Source organism: Spermophilus citellus (assembly GCF_964194105.1).
Source record: "Spermophilus citellus genome assembly, chromosome: X".
Lineage (NCBI taxonomy): Eukaryota > Metazoa > Chordata > Mammalia > Rodentia > Sciuridae > Spermophilus > Spermophilus citellus.
The window spans coordinates 105876812-105904606 of NC_138190.1; the positions used below are offsets into that span (position 1 = coordinate 105876812).

Here is a 27795-nt window from a genome sequence, read left to right on the forward strand (position 1 = left end):
AAGAAGGATTCTACACAGGAGCAATTGCAATTGAGTAATCCAACAAACCATTCATGAAAGGATAGTAGATTGAATGTTACCAGTGTCATCACGGGCCCAGGCCTGCAGAGGAGGAAAAATTCTATGAGGACCTCTTCTGTAGTAAGGGAGTGATGGAGAGATGGAGGAAGGAGGGAGGGAAGGAAGGAATGCAATAAGTAGAGTGGCCTTCAACTAAGAGCCTCAAATTTTTGACAGAAATAGATAAAAAGAATGAAATGAGTTGAAGAAATTGTCCCTTGAAAGGATATGATAACTACCATTCATCAAATTCTAACCAACATCAATTAACTGTTTGAAGGACTATATATTCATCATCTCATTTATCCTCCCAACATGCCTATGATGTGTAGGTACTGTTATTTTTCCATTTAGCAGAGAAGATAAGAGAAACTCAGAGACATTCACTGTCTCACCCAAGGTCATATAACTGGTGAATTAATTGCAGGTTCAGGATTCGAGGCCAGGTCTGTCTGACGGCAAAGAGTTTGCTCTTCACCACCATGCTCTCCACTCCTGTTCTGGCAGGAGACTGTATTGGCCTAGAAAGTTCAAGGCAATTGCTATCAGAGTTGTGACTCCTGCTGGCCATGATGGCTCAGCCTTCCTCACCACATAAGGCCCAGGCTCCAGAGCCATTGAGCTGTCCTCAAGTGACATATTTGCTGTGTATGTTCATGTTTTCAGAATTCGGGCAGCACCCTTTTACGTAGAGAAATAGAGAAGTTAGGATCTGGCGTTTTAAAGTAGACACAAATAAGAGTTGAAGCTGGTTTAAACATTAAACATTTCTTTCTGGTTTGAGTCAGGGAAGATCTGACCTCTCATTCTCTGAGGCTGAAAAGCTTTTGTCCAAAAAGGTCTTTGCTGAACAGCAGAAGCAGCACAGCCTCATAGCACCACTCTATCTCTACCCTTTCCCCTAACCAAGAATTATATCTGTTGGGTACAGTGACACATGCCTGCAATCCCAGTGACTTGGGAGGCTGAGGTAGGAGGATGACAAGTTTGAGGCTAGTCTTAGCAAATTAACAAGACCCTATCTCAAAAATAAAAAAGGGATGGGACTGCAGCTCACTGGTAAAGCATGCCTGGGTTAAATCCCCAGTACCATACAAAAAGTATAGCTCTCAGCTAGATCTACTTTCTTAAGCTCAGCAGTAGAGATGGGAAAGGGAGAAACCAAATAAATTTTCAGCATTTTCCTCATTTATTAAACAGTAGCATCTTTCAATGTTAGAAAAGATTAAGCCTTTTAAGTCTTTCAGTCAACCCCTGTCTCCAAGCAAGTGAATACCTAAGCCATTCCAAACCAGAAAGTATGAATAATATTCATGGGCTGGGGCTGTGGCTCAGTGGTAGAGCACTTGCCTAGCATGTGTGAGGCACTGGGTTCAATCCCTGGCACCATATAAAAATAAAACAAATAAAATAAAGGTATTGTGTTCATCTACAACTAAAAGATAATTTTTAAAAAGATTCAAAGAAGAAGTTTCTTCCCCCTCCTCCTGTCACCTGTAACATTGCCAGCAGTCTGAAAGTCTGTGTTCCTCTTTAGAACCAAGCCAATAAAACACTAACCTTGTCTGAGTATGAGGTCTGGGCTTGGGACCTTTTGCTACCACACCATGCCCAATCAAAGGAAGCCCACTGGATTCTCTTTCATTTTTACTCTGTCCCCTCATTTTCCATATGCAGCTGCCAAGAGCATCATTTCCTGCAGGCCTTGCAAGTATCCCTCAGGCACTGTGGCTCTTGCCCAGACTTGTGCTTTCCTAGCAGTAGCTTGAAGCTCTCACGCCTCTCTCCTCTCCTCTGCAGGAGGCCCCTCTGAGGACAAGCTCCTGGCTGGTGACCAGATTGTGGCTATTAATGAGGAGGACGTGAGTGAAGCCCCCAGGGAGAGGTTCATAGAACTCATCAGGTAACAGGGGCCTCTGGGGCCTTGGCAGGAGCTGCGTAATATTCCCCACCCCTGCCCCACCAGAGGCCTAGGTCTACCACTATCCTCCCTGGCCCTGAAAGACGAGAGTTTCTAGGCAGAGCAGCCCCAAGCCAGGGCTCCTGTCTACCCAGAACTTCAGGGCACAGCCAGTCAGGGTTACCATAAGCCTCACACACTCTGGCTTAAACTTGCTGTGATGATATGAGTAGGCACAAAGAAGAATCTCCTGCTATAGCCTCACCTCTACCCTCCCCAACTAATCTCCTCACCTGAGCTGGGGTTACTGTGCAGTGAGACAGACAAAGTGAGTGTTGAGAGTAAGCAAGTCACTAAAGACATTATTCCCACCTCCTCACCCATCCCACAATCACACACACACACACACACACAGAGAGAGAGAGAGAGAGAGAGAGAGAGAGAGAGAAAATCAGATCCCTTCCCAGTGGATTGAGAAATGGAATCTACTCTTGTAGATTCTGCATTCATTGTTTGTAACACCTTAATGTCCATCCTCCCCAGATAGGAGCAGGTAAGAGAGGACGGGAACATTCAGGGGACCTCCACCATCTGTAAATGGAGAGTAATAACATTGTCTTTGCCTGTCCCTCACCACTATACACATTCCACCCACATACTGTGCAAAATCCCCTTCCCCTCACTCATACCACATGTTCATACACTTCCATAGTTTGTTGATAAGGAATGGGAGGATAGAGGTGAAGACTCTAAAGTCCATGTGTTAACGTTGGCTTTGGGGATGCTGGCTATCCTCAAATGGAACCATGTCCTCAATGTATTTCCCCCCCTCCCCAACTTGTATAGTCTGGCTCCAGCCCTGCCTCCATCTCCCTCAATCCTCCATCCCTGTTAATTCAGAGTATTTAATTTTACTCATTTTTATGAGAATTTCCAAAGCCCACTTGGTCCCAGAGCCCCTCCCTAGCTTTCAAAAGCAGACTTAGCATTCTGCATGTGGTATAGCACCCTCTTCTCAGCTCTAAAGGGGTTTGGAATGATCCATCCTGAAGTCCAGAACAAGTCTTCCTCAGCATTCTCCCTCCAGTTCAACATGTGTCTGGGCCCTGATAACCTTCAGTTTGCTTCTTCTCCAAGTTCAGTTGTCTATGCATTCCCCCACTCTTCACCCTCCACCCTCCACCACCACATTGAAATAGGGTGAATTCTTTTCACCCCTTCAGGGTATACTGGAATTCTTTAAGCCTGATCTCCTGGAAGTAGACATCTCTATACCTAGAACAAAGTAGCCTAATTTTTTTTGAGGGATTCCAGGGCTCTTTCAGGATCAAGCAGAACTTACTCTTTTGATAACTTCAGGGACTGGTGGGTCATTCATTCATTCCATGAATAATTATTCTTGAGCATCTTTTATGTGCAAGGCACCAGTCTAGGCACTAAAGAAATAGCAGCAAGTAAGAGACAAAAATCCCTGGCTCATTGGAATTTATATTCTGGTGGAGACCCACAGTTAGCAGTGAACCTGATAAATAATTGTATACTGTATTAGAATTCAATAAATGTTATTGAAGAATAGAAAGTAGATTGGGGTAAAGAGGGTTGAGAGTGCTGGACACAAATTTACAGATTGGAACTTTAAGCAGCATGGCCAGTTTGGGCTTCATTGAGAAGGTGTCATTTGAAGAAAGACTTGAAGGAGGTGAAAGTGTTGGAGAAAGCAAAGAGCCAGTAGAAAGAACCTAAGGCAGGAATGTGTCTGGCCTGATTGAGGAAGAGGAGAGAGGCCAATGTGACTGGCATCAGCTAAGGAAGGGGAAGAGTTGTGGAAGATAAGTCCAGATTATAGAAAGTCTTATAAGCCATTGTAAATGAATGGGAAACACAACTTGCGTTATGCCCCTTCCCTATTCAAGACAGAGGATTTTCCTTGGTTTTTTCCTTGTAACATAACTCTTCCTGGGAACTTCAAGACCTTGAGGCTGATTCATGCCTGGACTTTGCATGATGGAATATGAGAACTGCTCAGAGTCCTTAGGCAAGGGGCATAGGCATTTCTCAAATACCCAGCATCAAGGCTGTCTTAACTCTACTTCTTGAATGCCTTTATTCCCACAAACATTTGAACAAAGCCAACAAGGAAAGGAGAAGCTCCTTCAGGCAAACTATTTCCATTTATTTTAGTTCTTTTACAGGATTATGGATTCCTGGGAGAGAATTTTCATACCTCACAGGCTCTTTGATCGCTGGTATAATTCTTGTCGGAAGAGTTTCAAATTTTTCATCCTTTGAATATTTGCTATCTGCAGAGAGTCTTGGCTTCCATCTGTTGCTCCCTGGCTCTCATTTTTTTTTTTGCTCCCTCAATTAAAACAAATCTGCTGAATATGAGTCATGATGACCAAATGACCTCCTTTGGGTTTTTCCTTTGAGTTTCTCCTCCTGCTTAAATACCAAATTGCCAATAATCATCGTACATGGTTCCCAGGACCCAGTGGCTGGATGCCCTGTGTGTTCCATAATTCAGGCCTTTAGTTTTCCTTGAGAATGTTCTACTCTACAGATAAAATTGCTCCTAAAGTTTGAGGATATCTACAGAGAGGATGGGAGAAGAAATATAAAAAGAAGACCTGAAAAATGACAAGCCCAGAGGTAATGGTAATACCATCATCAGAGGCCTGCATGAACCAATATGGATGGTTTGTGTAAGCCTCCACAAATGATGAGAGGCAAGGAATCCATGCAGACACTCAGATTACCCCCTGTCCTAATCCATATCCTTGAATGCAACCCAGGGGAAAATTCTGGTGTTGCTTTCTGTACTAGATGAATACCTAGTGCATGATACACTGCTCTCCTGTTCCCTCTTTTCTCTGTAGGAGCGCTAAGGAATTCATCGTTCTTACAGTTCTGCACACTCATCAGGTGAGTGAGCCTCTTTGCCATCTGTTCTTCTTCCTGACTGACAAGAGATGACCCCATATTAGAAAGCAACAGCATGGGAAGATGGGGGATCAGAGATTAAGACCAACAAGAATGGTCCTAGGAGGCAAGGATGTAGGAGTAAATTTTATAGAATATTTTATAGAGATCTTGTCTACTCTAATATTGAAGGCTAAAGATTTTAAAGGGCTGTACAGGACTGTGTTCTCTCCCTTGTCCCCTGCTTTACCCACTTAAACTGCCTACTGCCTCCATTCCAAATCTACTTCTACTTCTTTTTTGCTGTGTATCATACAAATGTATCTATCCAGTGTCCAACTCTAATAAAGTCCTGGCAGATAGTGGGTGGTAGTCTTATTCATGCATATAAGTATTTACTAAGCAACCTATGACATCTAAGATACAGCACCATATGTAAGGAGTTTCATATAAAATCCTGAGAGGTACAGTTAGACAAAGAGGTTCATCTTTGCCCTGGGACAGTCACTAAGTGGCTGTGAGAGCTTGGGTGGGTCAGTTCCCTTTTCTAAACCTATTTTTTCATCTGTAAATTAAGAAGTTCATAGAACAGTATTTTTAAATAAGAACACTTATTAAAAGTAAAAATCACCAGGTACAGTGGTGCACTTCTGTAATCCCAGCACCTTGGGAGGCTTGAGACAGGAGGCTCATGAGTTCAGAGCCAGCCTCAGCAAAAGTAAGGCGCTAAGCAACTCAGTGAGACCCTGTCTCTAAATAAAATATAAAATAGGGGGACTAGAGAGTCAAGTGCCCCTGGGTTCAATCCCTGGTACCCCAATAAAAGTAAAAATCTTTTGAGCAGGGCACAGTGGTATGTGTCTGCAGTCCCACCTACTTGGGAAGCTGAAACAGGAGGATTTCTTGAGCCCAGGAGTTCAAGGGCAACCTGAGCAGCATGGTGAGACTCCATCTCAAAAATTAAAAAAAAAAAAAAAAAAAAGAAATGAAGACAGAGCTGAGGGCACTTGTGTAATATGTGTGAGACCCTGGTTTCAATCCCCATCACCACCAAAAAAATAATAATTAATTACATTAAATATTAAAAGTAAATATATTTTTATTTCAGGTCTCTCTCCTCAAGTTGAATTCAGAAACCCCAGTGTCCATTACTTACCGCAATCACACTTGCTCAAATCAAGTAGGTGTAAAACTTCTACAAGCAAAACACATAGCCTTTATTCCACTTCCAGCCCATCTTTCCCCAGCACTAATAGCCCAACCCCTGGAGGAGGCTACACCTGAAGTGGACCTTGAGGGAGGGGAAGGAATTCCCTGACATGGAGTAAGGAGAAGATTTTTCAGAGAGACAATATATCTGTGCAAAGCCAGCGATGTAGCACAGGTGTGAGGCCTGAGCTCACACCTTAAGAGTCAGGGGGTCAAGGCTCAAATCAAGCCCAACAGTAAAGGACTCACCCTGAGGCCCCCAGCCCTCTTCTGAGTCTGTGTGAACTTCACACACACACACACACATACACTCATGTATGTGATCATATATACATATATATGCTTACATATACTCTTATATACATGCAATAGACTCACATACACACACGTGCTTACATATACTTTCACTTACACACTTATACATTCACATTGTTGGACACAAACCCCTCATATATATACACCCACACATACAATGCTCCCAGGCAGACAGGCCTCACTCAATTACATTCTCTGACTCCAACCAGAAGACCCCACCCTTCCTGGGTGTTATGAATAGTTCCCTTCTCACTTCATTGCATGTGTGCAGTTGCCAAATGGTCAATAGGGAGTCAGTTCCCACTCCCTACAACCTCCTGTCTTGAAAATGGCCACCAAGAGCTGGGAGCAGTTGTGCACACCTGTAATCCTAGTGGCTTGGGAGGCTGAAGCAAGAGTATCTCAAGTTCAAAGCCAGGCTCAGCACTGAGCAAGGCCCTAAACAACTCAGTGAGACCCTGTCTCTAAATAAAATATTAAAAAGGGCTAGGGCTGTGGCTCTCAGTGCCAAGTGCCCCTGGGTTAAATCCCTGGTACACCCCCCTAAAGAAACAGAAAATGCCTACCAATGGTCCCCCAAAACATGCTTTTTGTATGGTTAGAATATATTAGTCTGATCAGAGACACATTATAGGGTACTCTGTAGGTTAGTCAGGTTTTCTCAAATGTCACCTCTTTGCAGAAACCTTCTTTGACTACCTTTTTTCTTTGGTATCAGGGATTGAACCCAGGGGCATTTAACCATTGAGCAATGTCCCCAGCCCTTTTTGTATTGTATTTAGAGACAGGGTCTTGCTGAACTGCTTAGGGCTTCTCTAAGTTGCTGAGACTTACTTTGAACTTGTGATCCTCCTGCCTCGGCCTCCCAAGCTACTGGGCAATTTGCCACAGTGCCCAGATTTGACAACTCTTTCTCTAACAGAGTATCTACCGTCATTATCTCCTGATACTGCTTAACTTTTAATCATTGGTAAAATATTATAGTTTTAATTTTTTATTTGAAATAATTGTGGATTCATAGAAAGTTGCAAATCTAGTACAGACATACAATGTATCCTTTAGCCTGTTGCTCCCAGTGGTTACATCTTCTATAACTATAGTGCAATATCAACATCAGGAAAATGACATTTTTTTTCAATGTGCATATATAGTTCAATGTGAATTTTACACATGCATACACAATGTGTTTCAGATGTGTAGGTTTATGAATCCACCAACACAATCAAGATATTGGGCCAGCAACAAATACATGAAAAAATATTCATCATTAGGAATTAGGGAAATGCAAATCAAAACTACACTGAGATTTCATCTCACACCAGCCAGAATGGCAGTCATCAAGAATACAAACAATACTAAGTGTTAGAGAAAAAGGAACAATTTTACACTGTTGGCAGAACTGAAATTAGTACAAACACTATGGAAATAACTATGGTGGTTCCTCTAAAGACTAGGCATGAAACCACCATATGACCCAGCTATACTACTCCTTGGAATTCATCCTAAAGAATTAAAGTCAGCATACTATAACGATACATGCATACCCATGTTTATAGCAGCACAGTTCACAGCCAAATTATGTAACCAGCCTAGATGTCCATCAACGGATGAATGAATGAAGAAAATGTGGTACTGGGCATTGTGCTGTACACCTGTAATCCTAGCAACTCGGGAAGCTGAGACAGGAGGATTGCAAGTTTGAGGCCTGCCTCAGCCATTTAGTAAGACCCTGTCTAAAAAATCAAAAAGATAAAAAAGCTGGGGGTATAGCCCAGTGGTAGAGCACCCCTGTATTCAATCTCCAATACCAAAAAAAATGATACTGAAAAAGTTTGTCACCAAAAAGGTCCCTTATGTCATTCTTTTACTGCAATATCCATTTCCCCTACTCCCTCTGGAAATCCTTGTCAACCACTTCTGCAATGTTATCATTTCAAGACTATTGCATAAATGGAATAATGTAGTATAATATCCTGTTGATGTTTGGGGATTGGCTTTTTTCACTCAGCATATGCCCTTAAGAGTCATCCAACTTGTCAATATTTTGTTCCTTTTATTGCAGTGTAGTGTTCCATGGTGTGACTGTACCACAGTTTGCTTATCATCCACCCATTGAAGGGCATCTAGACTATTTCTCTCTCTCTCTCTCTCTCTCTCTCTCTCTCTCTCTCTCTCTCTCTCTCTCTCTCCTGTTATGAATGAAGCTTCTAGAAACATTTGTGTGGGGGATGTTTTTTGGAGAGTGGTGTACTAGGGATTGAACTCAGGGGCACTCAACCACTGGGCTGCACCCCAAGCCCTATTTTGTATTTTTATTAGAGACAGGTTCTTGTTGAGGCTGGCTCTGAACTTGAGATCCTCCTGCCTTACCTCCTGAGCCACTGGGATTACAGGTGTGCACCACCACACCCAGCCCTGTGTATGGGGTTTTTGTGAGCATGATTTTTCATTTCTCAAGAGCATGATTTCTGGTTCATATAGTAAGTGTATGTTTAGTCTATCAAGGAACTTTAAGACTAATATACATTCCCATGAAATGTTATATTTATATGTGTATTATCTATATCCCTCATTAGAATGTGAGCTCCACAAAGGACAGGGAATTTTTTTTAATTATTATTGCTGTATCACCTAGCACCTGAAACAGCACCTGGCACAGAGTAGCACTAATAAATATAGGTTGAAGGAATGAAGGAAAACCAGCTTCCTAAAAAAAGCAACATAAACCCAAATGTCCAAACTTAGGTACAGAATAAAGAACCTAACACCCCCCCATTTCCATCCAACTTTCCTATCCCAGTGCCTCCAACACTCCCTTGCACCTAGTTCTAATACTTCCACTTGTCCCATCTCGTGGCCCCTTTGCTATGACCAGACTACTTTTCTTCTCTTCCTTGTACACTTTTTAGGTCTTCTGCCCTGCAGAGTTTTGTCCTTGCACTCTTCCACATCTCTTCTAATAACATCTGTTTCCTTTAAAATCTGGCTGGATACTCAAGTTTTCCAAATGGCTTTACCTGACTAACCCCAATGAGAGTTTCTCATTCATTCATTCATTCATCATGAAATAGTTGTATACCTGCTATTCTGGATAGTCTTTTATTTCTTTTCGGGGTGGGGGGCACCAGAGACTGAAACCAAGGGTGCTTAACTCCCAGCACTTTTTGTTTTGAGACAGAGTCTCACTAAGTTGCTTAGGGCTTCACCTTAGTTGCTGAGGCTGGCTTTGAACTTGTGATCCTCCTGCCTCAACCTCTGTTCTGGGCAATCTTATAGGCTGGGAATGTAGCAGTACTTGGGGCAGAGATGGTTGCTGCCCTCTCAAAAGTTTTCATTCTATTTCTTAGCCTTGTGCTTAGCCTGGGAGTATAGAAGTGAGCAAACACACACACACACACACACACACACACACACACACACACACACTCGCGCGCATGCATACACACACAGGTGATAGTCAAACCTTTAACAACCTGAGCTGGATTATGGTGGCACACACTCATAATCCCATCAACTCAGGAGGTTGGGGCAGGAGGATTACAAGATTGAGGCTAGCCTGGACAACTTAGTGATAACCTATCTCAAAGAAAAATTTTTTGAAAAAGGACTGGGGGTGTCACTCACCACCTTTGGGGTCAATCTCCAGTACTCAAAAAAAAATCTTTAATAACCTATACAGGAGCCAACCAATCAGAATGTAAACCAGCAAAAACAACTGGAACATAGTCTTGAAGGAATCCTAGTTGTACCAGGTTTTGGTCTACATTGGTAAAGAGGTCTCAGGGGAGAGGTCAGATGGCACCCAGGAAATTAGGGCAGCATCTACTTACAACCAGTGTGAAAAAAAATCTTTTAATATTTTACAACCAGTGTGGCCATTCCAGCGCATTCCAATTGAATGGCAGCCTTGCATGTGTTCATTTGATCATCATTATCAACAGATTCTGTGTTTGCAAATTTGCCTACTTGCTAAAATTTATAAGTAACCTGCAAAATCAATAATCACAGCACCTTCCTTGTCCTTTGCAGACATGCACAGAGCATGAAAAATTTGAGTTGTCCAGTGCACGCAGTTCCCAGCTAAAGTCAAACAAGACAACACCCAGCCTTCTTGAGTCAGCTTTCATATGGAGATGCCCAGAGGATGGAAACTGTAGGGGGCAGTGCATGGTAGTGAGAAGCTCCCATTCTGGGGCCAGTTGGACAGGGTTTGGATCCCTGCTCTGGTACCTGTGTGTGAGACAGCCACAGACAAGTCACTTAATATTTGTGATCCTCATTTTCTCTTGTGAAACAAAGAAAAAAGAATCTACCAGGATAAGTTACCAGGCATGCCTGTAACACCAGCTATTCCAGAGGCTAAAATAGGAGGATTGCCAGTTTGAGGCTAGCCTGGACAACTTAGTGAAACCTTGTCTCAAAAAAAGAAAAAAATAAAGGCTAAGGTTGTGACTCAGTAGTAGAGCACTTGCTTAGCATGGGCAAGACCCTGAGTTCCATTCCCAGTACCACATACATACACACAGAATACCAAGGTGAGTTGTTTGGGGGTGGGGTAAGATTATACCCTGTATGAAATCTGGAACAACAGTTCAGTATTTACTAATTCAGTGTACACAGTCACTGTATGTGACTAACAAGACTTGACTGAGAATCTTGAATCTTCTCTCTCAAGGTATAGTGAAATTTTCTTGACAGCCCCCAACATGTTCAGTGTTATATTCCTGCTTCTCAGAAAATAGTACTGTGTCCATCACAGGCATTTTGCTCCTCATGGGTTTAAGGAGACTACTGCCTCTTACTGAACTCTTGCCATAAATAAGCTTGATTACCATTTCTTCCAGAAAACAGCCTCCTGATGTATCTAGGATGTGACCTAGGAATCAATGTTTGTAATAAGATCCACAGATGATTCTGATGACCAGTAGAATTTAATAAACACTGGACTAGATAATCTCTAAGGCTTCTTCCTGCTCCTATATTCCATAACTGATAATGGTCTAATACCTACTGCTGCATGCAGTTGTAATGGTTCTTGGTCCTAGCTATTCATTAGAACCACCTGAGCAGCTCTTAAAACTATGGATACTCAGGCTCTAACCCTTACTAATTGAATCAGAATCTGAAAATGGGGCTCTTGAAAAGGTTCCCTCAAATGATTCTGATGTGAAATCTTTCATTTGACATTTTCCTTTTAACAGAATGATTTGTACCATGGAAGATCATTGTGGGGCTATTTTCGGTGTCCTTTCCCAGGACTCCTCAACTCATACTACATAGGCACTTACTAAGCCTCTGTGTATCTACAAGTGTTCCTTAATCTTTGAGTGACCAACTGTTTCCTGTGAGTGACTGAATATTTACAAGTCTTGGTACACTTAGGCCTTGGCCCATAGTAGGTCCTCAATAAATATTTTACAATAGATAAACAAAATACTGGGTTGTCACCTAGAATGGCTCTGGTAAAGCAGGTCCAGACAGTCCCTTCAAAGGAAATCCTAGTTTTCTGATACTGAAAACTTAGCCTATACCAAAAGAGCCTGAATCCCCAGTGCTTGGAGCCACTTGCCCAGGGGGAAATACAAAATAATGGAAACCACTACAGAAGAACTGGTCTTGCACAGAGCTTCTTGAGGTATAGTGTTTTTGACAGATGGCAGGTACTCAAACCATATTTGCTGAATTAATGAACTAATTTATTATTAATCTTAGCTATCAATTAATATATTTTATGTTGTGCTTACTGTGTGCTTAGTACTAGGGGGAGAAATGCTAATATAAAATATAATCTCTTCTTGTACAATCTGATGGGCGAGATAAGCTATATCAGTGTGAATTAATAGGGATACTGCAGGAAATCCAGGGAGGAGAATGGAGGGATTGGGGAAGGATTTAAGACCAAGTTAGAACCTGAACTAAGTTTTTAAAGAGAAATGGCTTTTAGCTGGTCAAAAGGGACACTGGGAGCCAAGTGTGGTGATGCACATCTGTAATCCCAGAGACTTGGAGCCTCAGCAATTTAGTGAAATTTTGCCTCAAAAATAATAATAAAAAAATAAAAGTACTGGCCCAGGGTTCAATCCCCAGTACTGCAAAGGGTGGGGGTGGGGGGCTGTGAAAGATAAGGAGGGGAGGGGAACAGCATGAAGTGAATCCAGAAATGGGAATAAACCCATTGTGTGCACAAAACTGTAGGCAGAACCACCAAATGCAACAGAAGGTGATATTGGAGATAGGTGAAGGAGGAGGTTAGAGTGAAGTGTAGCTTATGGGAGGCCTTGGAAGTCGGGTTCATCGCCAGACAGTCCTGAGTGAAGGAAGAAAGGCTGCCTGGTACCCTCATCAATGGCCTGGTGAAACCATGACCACCCTCCATTATCTTAGATGCCCACAATGGTTGCTATGGGAATTGATTGTAAGTAGGCTCAGGTGTCAAAGACAATGAGCCAGCAAAAAGGCAAAATCAGAAAACCATCAAAGCTTCAGGCAGGAACCTGAGTGCCAGCCATTTACAGTAATCAAAGTGGGGCTGTGGACCAACCTCTCCCAATCTCCCCTACCTTCCCTATCCTCTGGTAACCACCATTTAGCTCTCTACTCCTTGAGATTAACTTTTTTAAATTTCACAGTTAGATAAGAGGAATATATTCTGCTGTTCTTTTCCACAGTAGGGTGACTGTAGTTAATAATAATGTATAGTTCAAAAGAGCTAGAAGAGATTATCTTAAATGCTCTCATCACAAAGAAACGATAAAAGTTTGAGGTGGATTTGCTGATTCCCCTGATTTAATCATTATACAATGTATATATTATGGTTAGGATGTGAGGTATCCCCCAAAAGCTCATGCATGAAACAATGCAAGAAGGCTCAGAGGAGAGAGGTTGGGTTGTGAGAGTCTTAACCCAATCACTGAATTAATCCTCTGATGGGGATTAACTGAAGTGGTAGGGTGTGGCTGGAGGAGGTAGGAATTAGGGCATGGCTTTGGGGTATATATTTGTATCTTGCAAGTGGAGTCTCTCTGCTTCTTGATCACCATGCTGTGAGCTGCTTCCCTCTGCCACACTCTCTCACCATGATGCTTAGCCTCACCTCGAGCCCCAAGGAATGGAGACTGCTGTCTATGGATTGAGACCTCTGAAACTGTGAGCCCCTAAATAAACCTGTGCTGGTTGGATCCTTCAGTCACAGCAGTAAATAGCTGACTAAAACAAAACATGTTAAAACATCAAATTGTACCCCATAAATATGTACAATTATTATGTATTAATAAAAATAAAACTTTAAGAAAGTGGGTTCCTATCTTGCATGAAAAGGTTTGACCATATACCTGACTTTGGCCAAGATATGAATGATCACAGCTCTGAAATCTGTACTAATAGAGCCACCAAATTAAAAAAAAAAAATGGTCAAAGAATCACCAGCTGCTAAATTCATCCCTGAGGGAGAGGCAGGCTCTCTCTCCAATTCCTTATTCCACCTAGCTGCTGGCTTCATATTTGCTTCAAGGGGCTTGCAGTGGCCCCAGAGGTACTTAGCAATTCTACTCCTGTGTTTCAAGCCAAAATTCATTTTAGCCAGAAAGGGTGCCTGTTGCAAAATGAGACTCCCAGCTGCTTGGAGGAAAATAGGGTCAGTGAAGAGCTCAGATGTCCCAGCTTTAAGGCACTCAATTAATCTGTGCTTAATGGGTTAGGACATCTTCACCAATATAGATTCCTGGGCCCCACTCTCTCAGGGATTCTGCCTTTTTAAGTCTGATTTGGGCCTAGGCTTCTGTATTTTAACAAACACTCCCCAGTGATTCGATTCTTTGGGCAAGTTTTAGAAGCAGTGGATTAGCACATTACTAATAAGTTAGTGCAGCAGTCAGCAAACTTTTCATAAAGGGACATATGGTAAATATTTTTGACTTTTCAGACCAATGGAGGTAACCCCAAAGCAACCTCAGTCAATATATAAGTGAAGGTCACAGCCTGCCATGTTCCAATTACAGCTTTCTTTACAAAAACAGATAGTTGGGCAAGTTTTGGCCCATGCAGTCCAGCCATTTGCTGGGACCTGAAGTGTTTGTCACCCTTCCCTGATATCTCATTTGCATTTTGACCTGGGCTTTCCCAATTGTCAATATTTTAATTCAAAAGAGTGATCCTAGTATTAAGAATTTCAGGCCCCACAACTGAGCTTTGACGATGCTTCAGGACAGGGAGACCTCTGAGAGCTGCCTTATGTCCCCCAGTAAGACAGGCCCCACCTGTGTGTCTAAGCATAAGGCTAGACATGACTCCGTGACATCTAGCAGAGACCGGCTGGCAATGTGTGAGTCACCATTAGCAATCGAGGCTGAAGACTGAGAATATGATGGTGTCTTAGAGACCAACAAGACAAGGGTCAATGAGGAATGAGGCATAAACAAGCTAAAAATAGCTCTGAAACAGACACCAGAAATGATTATAATCCCTGAAAATATTGGCAATTCCACTTCCTCCTTTGTGGTTTTGTTCCTGTAAATATCTGAATCTATCACTTTATAGTGATTGAAACAAAACATCTCCAGGACAGAATTTAATTTAGGATTTGGGGGAGGATGAACAAAAATGCTGTTCCCCTCCACTGTGGGGGAATACATAAAAGGATACCAGTTGGAGTTCTTCATCTGTTCGAAATCATTAAATCAGAAACAAGGTGCAACCAGAATCAGTGGATGAAAGATAAGGAATAGACTTCCAGCTTCAGCCTGCTGTGGGGAGACAATCACTAATCCAAGGTTCAAGAACTCCGGGTTCTAGTTTCAGCTCTGCTCTTCAATTATTTTGGTACTTTGGATGAACCATACCTTCTTCCTAGGCCTCTGTTTCACATATAAAAATGAAGGGTAGGGTGCTGGGGTTGTAGCTCAGTAGTAGAGTGCTTGCCTCTACCACTGAAGGTGAGGCCCTGGGTTTGATCCTCAGCACCACATAAAAATAAATAAATAAAATAAAGCCATTGTGTCCATCTACAACTAAAAAAAAAAAAAAATTAGATGAAGAGTGTACTGCACAACCCATTTAGGTCTCTAGAGATGCCTTGCTCCACACTATGCCATGGAGCCATCTGATGGCAGATGATCACAGAGAAGAGAGAGGGTGGCTGTCAGGTACAACAAAGATTCCACCCACCAATTGTCTGTGGCACCTTGGTGGGAAGTCGGGTGACTGTGGAGATGGAGTCAAACAGCTCTGGCTAAGCAGAACTACAGATATTTCTGTCTTGCCCCTTCCCTTTACTTCTGCATCAGCCTGCAGCCCCCACCCTGGATTTGAGCACCCGGCTGTGCAACACACAAAGGCATTTATTGACTCCATGAACAATCGATACTGTAATCACTCTCTACAACCATCTCCAGCCCTGGATTTCATTGCGCTATATCGTCAGCTGCCAACAAATTGCCTCCATGGCTCAGGATAAGTCTAAGGTTCCTTTAGCTCAGCAGTTCTCAGTCTTAGCTGCACCTTGACATCATCAGAAGCTTTAAAAAATAATACTGATGCTTTGGCCTCAACCCCAGCTGTTTGTTTGTTTGTTTTGGTACTGGCGATTGAACCCAACAGTGTTTAACCACTGAGTGAGATCCCTAGCCCCCCCTTTTTTTTTATTTTGACACAGGGCATCACTAAGTTGCTGAGCTGCCTTTGACCTTGCAATCCTCCTGCCTGAGCCTCTTGAGTCACTGGGATTACAGGCATGCACCACCAAGCAGCTCCCAGCCCTTTTTATTTTGAGACAGGGTATCACTAAGTTGCTTAGGGCCTTGCTCAATTTCTGAGGCTGACCTCAAACTTGCAAACCTCCTGCCTCAGCCTCCGGGGTTGCTGGGATTACAGGTATGCATTACTGTGCCTGGCCAACACCAGGACTTCTGATGTAATTGGTCTGGGGTGGGACCTGGACCCTGGAAATTTTAAAAGTTCTAAGCATTTCTACTGTGCAGCCAGGACCAAGACTCACTGCTCAAGTTCCTGCTGGACTCAGGTAGAACAAGTAGCTTTTTGTAATCTGCCCTCTGTATGGAATGAGATTGCTGGTTCCAACCAGAGCTGGGCCAGAGGCCCATGACCAGATAAGGACCTTTGTTTCTGGTGTGTCTTTATCTTATGGCCCTGCCCTCCTATGGCTGATTTGGCAAATGAATCCCAACCACAGTGTAAATGGCATATAATAGCTTAATATATTGTCTTTCCAGCTGTCAGAGACCCTTGCAAGGGCCATAACAAAGAAATTCCTAATTGTAGGACTCACAGTCTCTCCATGGCAAGGCCCTTGGAGGAAGGGGTTTGAAGTGGCCCCAAACCTGATTTGCCCCTATTCTTTATCTCAGTAAATGGAAACCCCATTCTTCTAGTTGACTCCTCTCTCTCTCTCACACCCCATATCCACCCCATCAACATATGATCTTGGCTTAGTGTTCAAACTATATCCTGAAATAGCCCACTTTTCATCATCTCCATTATTAACCATTCCAGCCAAGCCGCCATCATATTTTAATTGTATTACAAATACAGTTACAATATTGCAGTTTGACATGCCTAACTGGTCTTCCTACACTGTAACTGCCCCACCCTTCCAAATACACACACTCTATTTTCCACATGGAAGCCAGAGACATCTTTTAAAATGCACATCAGACACTGTCTGCTCAAAACTGGCCATTGGAGTGAAATCTGAAGTTCTCACTTGGGCTTACAAGACCCTACATGACCCAGCTCCCAGCTGCTTGTCTGAGCATGATCTCACTTATATGTGAGATCTGAAAACATCACACTCATAGAAGCAGAGCAGACGGTGCTTACCAGATGCTGGGGCAAAAGGAGGCAACAGAGAGATGCTGTTCAAATACGAAGTATCAGGAGCTCTGTTCACATTGAAGATCTATTTGAGATCTATTGCACAGCAGGGTGACTAGTTAATAATAATAGGCTTCAAAATTGCTAAAGTAACACCCCTACCACTCCCATCCTCTCTTACACATTCTCTTGTGTAGTTCATTACCATGCTTTAGTTTTCTTCATATAGTAGCACCCCCCATCTGCAGGGAATATGTTCCAAGACTCTCCTCAGTGGATACCCAGAACAGTGAATAGTACTGAACTATAAATATACTATTTTCCTATACATCTATGATAAGCTAAATTTATAAATTAGGCATTGTACAAGGTTAACAACAATAACTAATCTTGGAACAAGAGTAACAATATATTTATAACATGTGAATTATTCCTGGAATTTTCCATTTAGTATTTTCAAATTGATTTTGACCATGGGGAACTGAAGTGACAGAAATTGAAACTATGGATAAGGGGAGACTACTATAGTCCTTATTTGCTACCTTCAAGACACTTGTTCTTCATCTGTTTGGCCCTGATGGAATGGACACTCCATAAGGCCAGGAAGTTTTTGTTGTTATTGTTCAACAGTGTCTGGGGTACATACATAGTAGGACCTTCCTAAATTTGTCAAATGAATAAATGTCCATAAAGACATGAGGATGCCCTTCCACATGTGTTTCCTGGCTGCTAGATTGTCTGGGATCTAAAAATCACCTTGGTATTCATGGTGCATTGGTTCCTAGACCACCACCCCCCCAACCTCCCCACATGGATACCCAATCCTTGTGTGCTCAATTTCCTTATATAAAATTGCATGGTATTTTTATATAATCTACCCACATCCTCCTGTATACTTTAAATCATCTTTAGATTACTTATAATACCAAACACAATGTAAGTGTTTAATAAGTAGTTGTTATACTGTATTATTTAGGGAGTAAAGACAAGAAAAAGATCTGTAAATGTTCAGAGTAAATGCAATTTTTTCAAATATTTTTGATCTGTGGTTGGTTGAATCCAAGGATGCAGAACCTGTGGATATGGAGGTCTGGCTGTAATTTCAAGTGTTTCTTGATCATACTTCCTGCTGAATTTTTGGGAGAGTTTTCTAGAACTACAGAACTTAGCTGATTCTTTGAGCATTTCTTACAAAATTGGATAAACAAAATGGTAGAACCCAGAAGTAGAAATCCAGGAGACCTGGGTTAAATCTCTCAAATCTCTATTCCTGAGTAGTGTGGAAACTAGATGAGTCATTTTGGAGTGCTGAATCTCCTTTCTCCCACATCTAAAAAATATTTATTATGCGCCTCCTTCCTAGGGGCAGGGCATAGCTGTGAAATGAATATGATCATTTCTGTAACTCCTTTGGGAAGCTTGTATTCAGATGTAATAAAATCCACCATTTAGGCATATCCCATATTAAGGAAACCAAATATATAAAAATTCAATATATGTTATTACTAAAGAATTTTTGCAAACTCCCCTAGGCTTAGAGCATTAATAATGGGATTCAATTTACCCAAATTTGGATTCATGCTCAGCTTTTTCACCACTCACCAATCACATTGAGAGATGATCCTTAGCAGATTCCTTGCACCTAGTAGGTAATCAATACTTATTTATTTATTTCATGATCAGTAAGGCAAAGTGCAACTGTACTAAAACATCTTAACTATGATGTGACAAAGTCAAGTTTCTCCCAGGGATGGAGAACTTACCAGCTCTCTGTGTTATTTTTCCAGTCCCCCAAATCTGCCTTCATCAGTGCTGCGAAGAAGGCCAAGCTGAGGTCCAATCCAGTGAAGGTCCGATTTTCTGAGCAGGTGGCAGTTGGAGAAATAGACGCAGTAAGTATAGTCTCAACTCCCTATTCTCAGCCCTTGGCCAGAGTCATCTTGGCTGTCAAAGTCTCGCTCTGGGGCTCCTCTCAGTGGATGGCATTCAGAAGGGGTCGGAGCGGGAGGATCCTGGTGCTGTGAGTGAGTGGATAGTGAGTGGAAAGAAGTGTGCAGCATCCAGAGAGGCCCTAGGCATTGGAGAAGAATCATATATTGATTCACTCAGGATGCTCTTGGTGCTCAGAGAAATTTCTGTCCCTAGTACAATAGCTTTCACTCAGAGCAAGTGCTCCATAAACATCTTTTGGCTACTTGATAGAAGCAGGAAGGAAGTAATGATTTTCTGAAGATCCAGAGAACAAGCAGCTGGTGAAATTGAGCTCTCTTCACATTGAAGTGCTCCTGCAACTCCACATCTTGACTGGAGAAGACTGTGGTGATGGGAAAATCTGCCAAAAGGAAATAATTCAGGCTCTTCTTAAATCATGAGGTTTTTATTAGGTACTTGCTGTGTTCCCAGCCCCATAAGGGATGCAAAGTAAATAACTGATCCCTGGCACTGGATACCTCTCAGTAGTGTTGGGGGACAAGCAACTCAGTTGAGACAATAGAGAACCCATTGCTGGGCAGTAGCATATTGAAAAGCAGTAATATTTGACAGCCCATGTCATGCAGCTGCTAATCTGGGGGATACTGGCCAGCCCACAGTGTTTCTCACTGCATTGTGATGTTTACAGGCAGTCAGCTGTCTGCTTCAGATGAGAAGAGGTGAATGGAGAGCAAAAAGATGTGTGTCCAGTCATCATGGATCCCGGCCAAAGTCCCCTAGGAATCTGTGGAAGTTGGTGACATCCCAGTGGATAGGGATAACTGGAGCTAGCAGGCTCTTGTATGCTTTTGTAGGCAGTGACAGGCTGAGCTGTCAGGGGCCCTTAGCATTTATGTACTGAGGCACAGCTGCAATTGTTGAGAGAAGATAGCAAGCCCAGAACAAGCAGGAAAATGAGCAGGAAAATAGCAGAATGCCAGGCGCTTCTATAAAGCCACTCAGAAGAAAGGATAGAGGACACAGTTGTCTTCCATCTCCATTTCCCTGATACTCATCTCCAAACCTAGCACGTGCCCTCCTCTATCCCTGTATGAAAAAGGCTGGAAAAAACAACAGACCCCACTGACAAGCTATTTGAATAATTTGTAGATGAGATCCATCTCAATCTTGGAAGAAAAGATTGAAGAGTAACAGGAGTTGGTTCACAGAAAGAAGAGGGAGAAGGGGGAGCTCCTGCAGATAGGGTGAAGCAGATCCTGAGGTCCAACTCACCAAGGGGACATGTGTGTTTTGAATCCTTGGATACCCCAAGGACATATGATTTGAATCTGGAAAGTATGGACTATCCTTTCTCAACATTACAGAGGAATCAACTGAGGCCAGGACACCCAGTACAGAACTCCCTCAAAGACCTCCCTTCCCCTCCTTTTCTCTTCCTTCTCTCCTTTTCCCTTCCTCTTTTCCTTTTCCGCTGTCTTTCCTCCACTATGACTCCCTTCTCCATACCTCCCAGGTAGGCCACAGGTAGAATCAAGACCTCACTCCAGCCCAACCTGAATGCACAGTAGTAGCTGCAACCAATCCAGAGTTAATTCTCTTTCTCCTGGACAGGCCACCAAGTGTGGTTTGAGACTCCTATCTGAAGAGGTACACACATCAGTCTTCTAGTTCTCTCTATGTTCAGGAAATCATGTAAAGTCATAACAATGCCCACTGCACCACTGCCACTGGTGTGGATCATAGCAGCCTGTTGGGACCTGGGTGAGTCCAAGTCCAGGTGATTCCGGGCTATCCTATCATCCCTTTCCCCTTGTGTTCCAAGGCTTTATTAAGCAGCCAGAGCAAAAATAAATCCTGTGGGCGTTTCTTGTCAACTCTATTTTTAAGCAAAATCAATTAAGTAATTATCTGAGTCCAACCCAGTGTGCTAAATAAAACCTGCCACCGCTGAGCGTCATCAGCCTGGGGCTCCGGGGCCTCTGGGCTTGGCAGGAGAGAGTCATCTCAGGATCAGGGAGTCACACTTTTCCAACTTTATATCCCATCACCGCCCACCTTGGCTTGACCCCAGACACACTTGACTCTTGACTCCCACCACTGCCAGCCAGTACTCCAAGTCCAGAGAACTTATTTATTTCTGTGGAAATGCTTTGTCTGTGACCAATCACTGTTCGTATCTGGTTTCTCTAATAATCCACATCTACCATCTCCTTGAGAATCAAAACCCAATGCAGCTTATTTGGAAACCTTAACCATTTTATGCTATTGGTTTGGTTTGATTTCATAAGGTATGTGAATGTTGGGTCACTATAACAATAGTGTCAGGCTGGACTCAAGTCCTCCATTTTTGCTGTCACCATCCTGGGGATTTAGCATAGGGCTGATAGAGAGGAGAGGCTTCGTGAATGCCCTCTGAATCAAGAAGTCTGGCCATCTATTCAGCCTGTGAGTTTCTATAGAAAACTGATGATGCTGGCCCAGAGAAATGGTTAGATCCTCTTGATGAGTCTAATTATTCAAGTAAGCACCTACTGCTCATTCATTTAGCAGCCATTTGTTAAGAACCAAGCGTGTGTCAGGAACCCAGTTCAGTGTTGGAATTACAAAGATGAACAGACATGGTCATTGTACTCTGAGTTTACTGTTTGATTATGAAAGACAAATAGTCTTCAAAAATATGAGCACTTATTGGACTGGGGATGTGGCTCAGAGGTAAATAACTTGCTTAGTATATGCAAAGCCATGGGTTCAATCCCCAGCACCACCACACACAAAAAAAAATGAGCACTTATGGAATGATTGAATCAACTCCTAGCCCACTTCTAATTTCATATATATATATTTGAATATACATACATATATTATAGTACATGTGGATTATTAGAGAAACCATGTGTGTGAGTGTGTGTGTGTGTGTATGCAGACACTGAGAAAGGTGTGTATAGGTTGCTATAGGAACATATGGGGAGACAAGGTTCAAGTATATGATGATATTGGACCAAGTCTTTATAAATACATATTTAAGGTGGGTTTTGAAGGATGAATAGGAGCTTTCCAAGAAGGAAAAGAGGAAAGCAGAATGAATGGCTTTTATTTAATGAATTTTTATTGAGAAATTAGCATGCACCACTCTATAAATAAAGAAAACACTGGACCAGGAAAACTGTCGCTATTTAGTTATCAGGTGTTTGAAAAGGGGCCTTGCCAGTGGTTCTTATCAACATCAGTACTGCCCACCCTCCAAGAGCTTTGGAACCATATGGGGATGTTTTGTATCATCCCACTGACTTTTCATGCTATTGTCATTTAGTGTCTCAAGGTCAGAGTTGCTGAGTATCCTGTAGGAAGCAAGATAGTCCCTGAAGGACAAAGAATTATTAAAGATGAAGATATCAAGAATGGTAAGGCATGACTCCAGAGAGGTAGGCAGGGGCCAGGTCAGAGAGGGATAAGGATGCCATAGAAGGGCAGAAACAGTAGAGCAAAGGCACAGACTGGGAAGTGGTCTTGGCTTGTGAAGGACCTGGTGGAAATGGAGGTATAGGTGATAAGCTGAGGTGAGTAAGCTGGGCTCCAAAGGAAGTCTTCAGATTGTATACAGTGGTCTCAAATGGGCCAAGCACTGCCCAAAGCTGCCACACTTTGAATCACAGGAGAATGCAAGTGCACTGTGATGTCATATGAGAGATGTACTTTTGATATTTTCCAATGTCTTTAGGGAATTTGGCTCTGTCTCCACATAACATTATTGTTGATCTTTTTTCTCTGTCTCTGCCCTGCCGTCCCTTTGACTCTCTGTCTCCTTAACCTTCTGTCCCTTCCTTTCCATACCCTTCTCTGGCTTCCCCCTCCTTCTAAATGAGCCTTCTCCTTGACTTTTCCTTACCTGTTCTTAGAAAATGATGAAGAAGGAAGCTCTCCTCCTCATCCCCAACGTCCTGAAGGTTTTCTTAGAGAACGGGCAGATCAAGTCATTCACATTTGATGGCCGGACCACTGTTAAGGTACCTTCAGAGTCTCCTCTCCTGGGTCAACATTGCCCTCTACAGAGGACACACAGCTGTTTGTCTCGCATTCCTCTGAGACTGCACATGCTGCTCCTGCTGGAGCAAGGTGGCCTTTGAGCTCCCGATGCTTATGAACACAAAGCTGCAAAAATGCATAGTCTTCAGATATGGCTGATGGCGGAAATTTGCATGCTCAATTGTGGACTATAATTGTCAAAATGTGTGTGGGCACATGGGTACGCATCTGCTTGTCACCTGCTTTATGTTCATGTAACACAGGGTCATTCAGGACTCTTAGGAACTAAGGAGTGTGAAGATCATTAAGCCATTTATAAAGCAAAAGCAATTTATATTGATACAATAACACCTACACAAGTTTACACACAGAAATAAACAAATGCGGTCTCTTGGGAAATTAGCTGAGCCATGCTTTGCTTTTTAAATAACAACCACATCTTAAGCACCAAACCAAGATTTAAAAAGTCTGGCCACAACTGCTTTGGCTTTTTTTTTTTTTCAGTTCTAGGGATTAAACCCAGGGCCTTGCATATGCTAGACAAGCACACTACCACTGAGCTACACCCTCAGTCCTGGCTGTTATTTACACAGGAAGAGCAATTAATAAAACTGTGATTGTTAACAGATCAGCCAGGTATCAGAAAGTCCTATTGATTCTCTTAGTGCCTAGGAGTATAAGCCATGATATGATTTGCCCCAAGGTTCACTCTACTATAGGACAGGAATATCTGTTCTGCTTCTTCTAGACTATTTCCAGAAAGAAAATATTATCCCCAGAATTAATGTTTTAATGCAATCAATGCTGCCCAAATTGCTATGTAGCTATAGCACCTACCCAGAAAACCTGCTTTGACCCATAGGTAACCTATGGTTCCCACACTGGGGCCAAGACAACCCTATAAATATAAAAGACCCTGGGCCAGTAAATGTTTACAAAAAAAGAGATAACAGATGCCTGGAATGGGCCTTGCCAGTAGTTTTCCAGCAAGGTAAGAACTACACATTCCTAGAAAGCTTTTGGAAATGTCCAAGGGAGTTTTGTATTATCCCAATGATTTGTCATGCCACTAGTGTTTAGTGTCTGAAGGTCAGAGACACTAAATGTTCTCCAGGGGGAGGGGATAGTCCATGAAAGATCAAGAAGTGTGCTTCTCAAAGTTCCAGTAGCATCTTGGGTACAATTTATAGTACTTAATCCATGTTAATTGAATCAAAGCTTTCTTTGGAAGGCTTAGGCCTAGGAAGGTCCCCCAGAGAATTAGGATCAAAATGTACTCCTTAGGGAGTCATGGGATGGTCTCTTAGCTCTTTTTTTATTTATTTTTTAGAGTGAGAGAGGAGAGAGAGAGAAAGAGAGAGAGAGAGAGAATTTTTAATATTTTATTTTTTAGTTCTCGGCGGACACAACATCTTTGTTGGTATGTGGTGCTGAGGATCGAACCCGGGCCGCACGCATGCCAGGCGAGCGCGCTACCGCTTGAGCCACATCCCCACCCGGTCTCTTAGCTCTTGAAGGTCTCAGGATATGGGAGGGACCAGTGAAACAGAACTAATTAGGCCAACCCTGGGTATCTGAATGTCCACTTCTCCAGATGTGGATATCTTATTGTGTCAAAATCTTCCCTGGTGTTTGTTCATGGGTTGCTATGCACATTGTAGCTTGTCTCCACAGTGGAGTGTTTACCCCCTCTCTTTCCCCTTGGAGGCTTCTCGGAGTATTCTTCCCCCAACATGTCACTGCTACCATGGCTTCTCCATAGCCCCAGCCTTCCAGGACAGCAGCGTTCTCCTCACTTGCAGTCTCACTCTGACTTCAGTAAGGGTGCACTGGCTATTCATTGGAACTTTGACAGGCTGCCAAGCCACTTGTCCCAGAGAGGTACCTGGGTGAATTGACAGCCTGGCACAGGGACCATTACACTTGTAACACCAGTTGGCAATTGCTGGCTTGGCTGTCCACAATCCCAGTGCAGCTGAACTGCAAAGAAAACCTCATCTGTCCCTGCCAGAGCTCCAGCAACACTGGTGCCTCTGTGACTACTTGGATAACACAAAAAGATCCTCTCAAGTACCCACCATTTTCCAGCCTACTATTTAAATGGCTGAACGCCTTTCTGTGTTCACTGAAGGGCTTGTTTGGCATTGCTGGCTGTCAGGTAGCTTTGCATTCCCAAGCCTGCTTCTTTCCAGGCTTTGGGGGCTGAGAGATGCTGAACACACACACTGGAACCCAGCGGATATGCTGAAGTCACAACAAATAGATGGCAGAAGTCTCCAAACTGACATTTGGACAGCCCCCACCAATATGTTTCCAGATGCCCTAGTATTAAAAGTAGGGCAGCAGAGCAGACGGAGCCCAGAAGTAGTCAGATTTATGACTGTAAACCAGACACGTGACATAGTTCCTCTGCATGGACACATTTTTCAAGTTGCTAAATTGATTGTCTCTAAAAGCCAGCAATGGTCAAAAATGAACATTTTGCCAGTAACTGAAGTCATTTGAATTAGATTATGAATCTGGAAATAGTATACTTTTTTAATTATAGAAATGTAGCTTTTGCTAATTCCTAAAGGAAAGAGCTGACACACAAACTCGAGTGGGAATTCTGACTTATGAGAGATAAGGGGAGAACCAACACAGTGCCTGGCACTCAGGGAATACTTTGTCAAATGGAAGGAGAAAGGGAGGAAGGAAAGGAAGGAAGGAGAGATGGACATGACCTTCTTTTGCCATATGCATCACCTGGGGAGTTTCTGGAATGCCTGCCTCCATCCCTTATACCTGTGGTGTTCTCCAGGGCCCAGGCCACTGGGCAGCCTTCATGGAGCCCAGTACCTGGGCCACAATAAAGGCTAGTGTCTGTCTCAGCCTTCTCCATGGGACTACTGTGCTTGGCTTTCAATCCCCTCCTCACATGATTGTGAGTCAATTAAAGCCAAAAAAGATCACCCTCTCAAGGTTCTTTTTCTTCCACAGGATGTAATGGTGACATTACAGGACCGCCTCTCCCTGAGGTACATTGAGCACTTTGCTCTTGTTCTTGAATATGCTGGGCCAGAACAGAATCACAAGTTCCTGCTTCTTCAAGACAAGCAGCCCCTGGCTTATGTAAGTAACTCCTTTATCTTGGCCCAGTAGCTTTGTATGTGGCCTGTACTAGAGAAGAGGACCCAAGGCACTCCCTCCCTAGAAGATTCGTAATGATATGCTCAGCCAGCTCCCAGAAGACATATTTCATACCTAAGTTTGTTACTACCCATCACAGAGGGCCTTTGGGCAATGCCCTTTGTGACCTAAGGAAAGCTCATTAGTCTTGGTCTCCAGGGAGAAGAGTGATTCACTGCATGGCACCCAGAATGCTGAACTGACAAATAGACTTCTGTCTCCCAGAAAGCCCACCTGTTAAATTTTTCTCCTTCCTGAAGAGAAATTGGCCTTTTAGATGAGGCTGTGATATAGAAAAGTCAGGAAATGGAATCAAGTGAGAGTTGGGAATTGGCTGAGTAGGGCCAAGAATGGACACCCTGACATCTATATTATCTTCCAAGGTAGAGTAGGAAAAAGTGATCTTCCTGGCCCACACCATTTAGAAAAAAGGCTGAAGAAATCTAGGACTCTGGATGGGATTTTACCAATATGAAGCACCAAGAATTATCAGAGTAGCAAACGGGTTTCCCAAGTAGGATGAGAAAGAATTGGAGAAGGACAATTGGGAAAAAATTCTACTCCATGGCTAAGAGCCTACATGGAAGCCAAACAAAAACCAAAATCTTAAACATACATACACACACACACACACACACACACACACACACATATACAAATGAGTTCTTGGAAAGAAAAATTCTTCAAGCTCAGCTGTCAGCCAGATCCAAACAAGAGCCTCAGCAGTAGGAAAGACAAGGCCATGGGTAAGTGGCTTGGAGGAGGTTTAAGAGCCCCTCCCCAAGCAGCCCTTTGAATACAACCAGACTTCAAAAGAAGTTTCAAACTTTTTATTATGAAAAATTTCAAGCATACACAAAAGTAGAAGGAATATAGTGTTGTGAACTCTATTAGCCATCCCCAGCTTCAACCATTAACAGTATATTGGGAGGTATAGTATTTCATCTATACCTCCAAATAGGTATTCAATTTGATTTGGCCTCTAATTGGAAACTGTTACTGTGCTTGAAGCTGAGCCCCTCTGCAAGAAAAGAGTCCGAGAAGTTCTCAAGAGCCCTCTCTTCCTACCTAGTGTTTAAGCACTTAGACCTGATTGTTGATAAAGTCCATGTCTTAAATAAATGATTTTACACGCGATCTTAGCCCAAAGGCTGAGAAGCAATAGATAAGTGATTTTAAAATAGCAGTCACTTTGGGTCAGAAGGGCAGAAAAGACCTTGTTCTACTTTCCTCTAAGGGTACAGTAGTACCTCTTTATCCACAGGGGATATATTCCAAGACCCCCCCCCCAAGTGAATGCCATAGATAGTACTGAACCATACATGTTCTGTTTTTTTTCCTATACATAGAGACCTATGATAAAGTTTAATTTATAAACTAAGTACAGTAAGAGATTAAAAACAATAATAAGCTGGGAACAGTGGCACATGCCTATAATCCTA

At 42.8% G+C, this 27795-nt stretch overlaps 1 protein-coding gene across 1 annotated transcript in view; it reads left to right on the forward strand.

Annotated features, from left to right (window-relative positions):
• FRMPD3 (FERM and PDZ domain containing 3) overlaps window positions 1–27795 on the forward strand; it is a gene marked incomplete at its 3' end in the record, with an annotated part of 69406 nt that overhangs the window by 2026 nt on the left and 39585 nt on the right. Inside the window, exons 2-6 of the mRNA XM_081278121.1 lie at window positions 1861–1963; window positions 4837–4882; window positions 19018–19122; window positions 23059–23166; window positions 26165–26296. Coding sequence (XP_081134247.1) covers window positions 1861–1963; window positions 4837–4882; window positions 19018–19122; window positions 23059–23166; window positions 26165–26296 — 494 coding nt within the window. The remainder of the gene's footprint in view (window positions 1–1860; window positions 1964–4836; window positions 4883–19017; window positions 19123–23058; window positions 23167–26164; window positions 26297–27795) is intronic.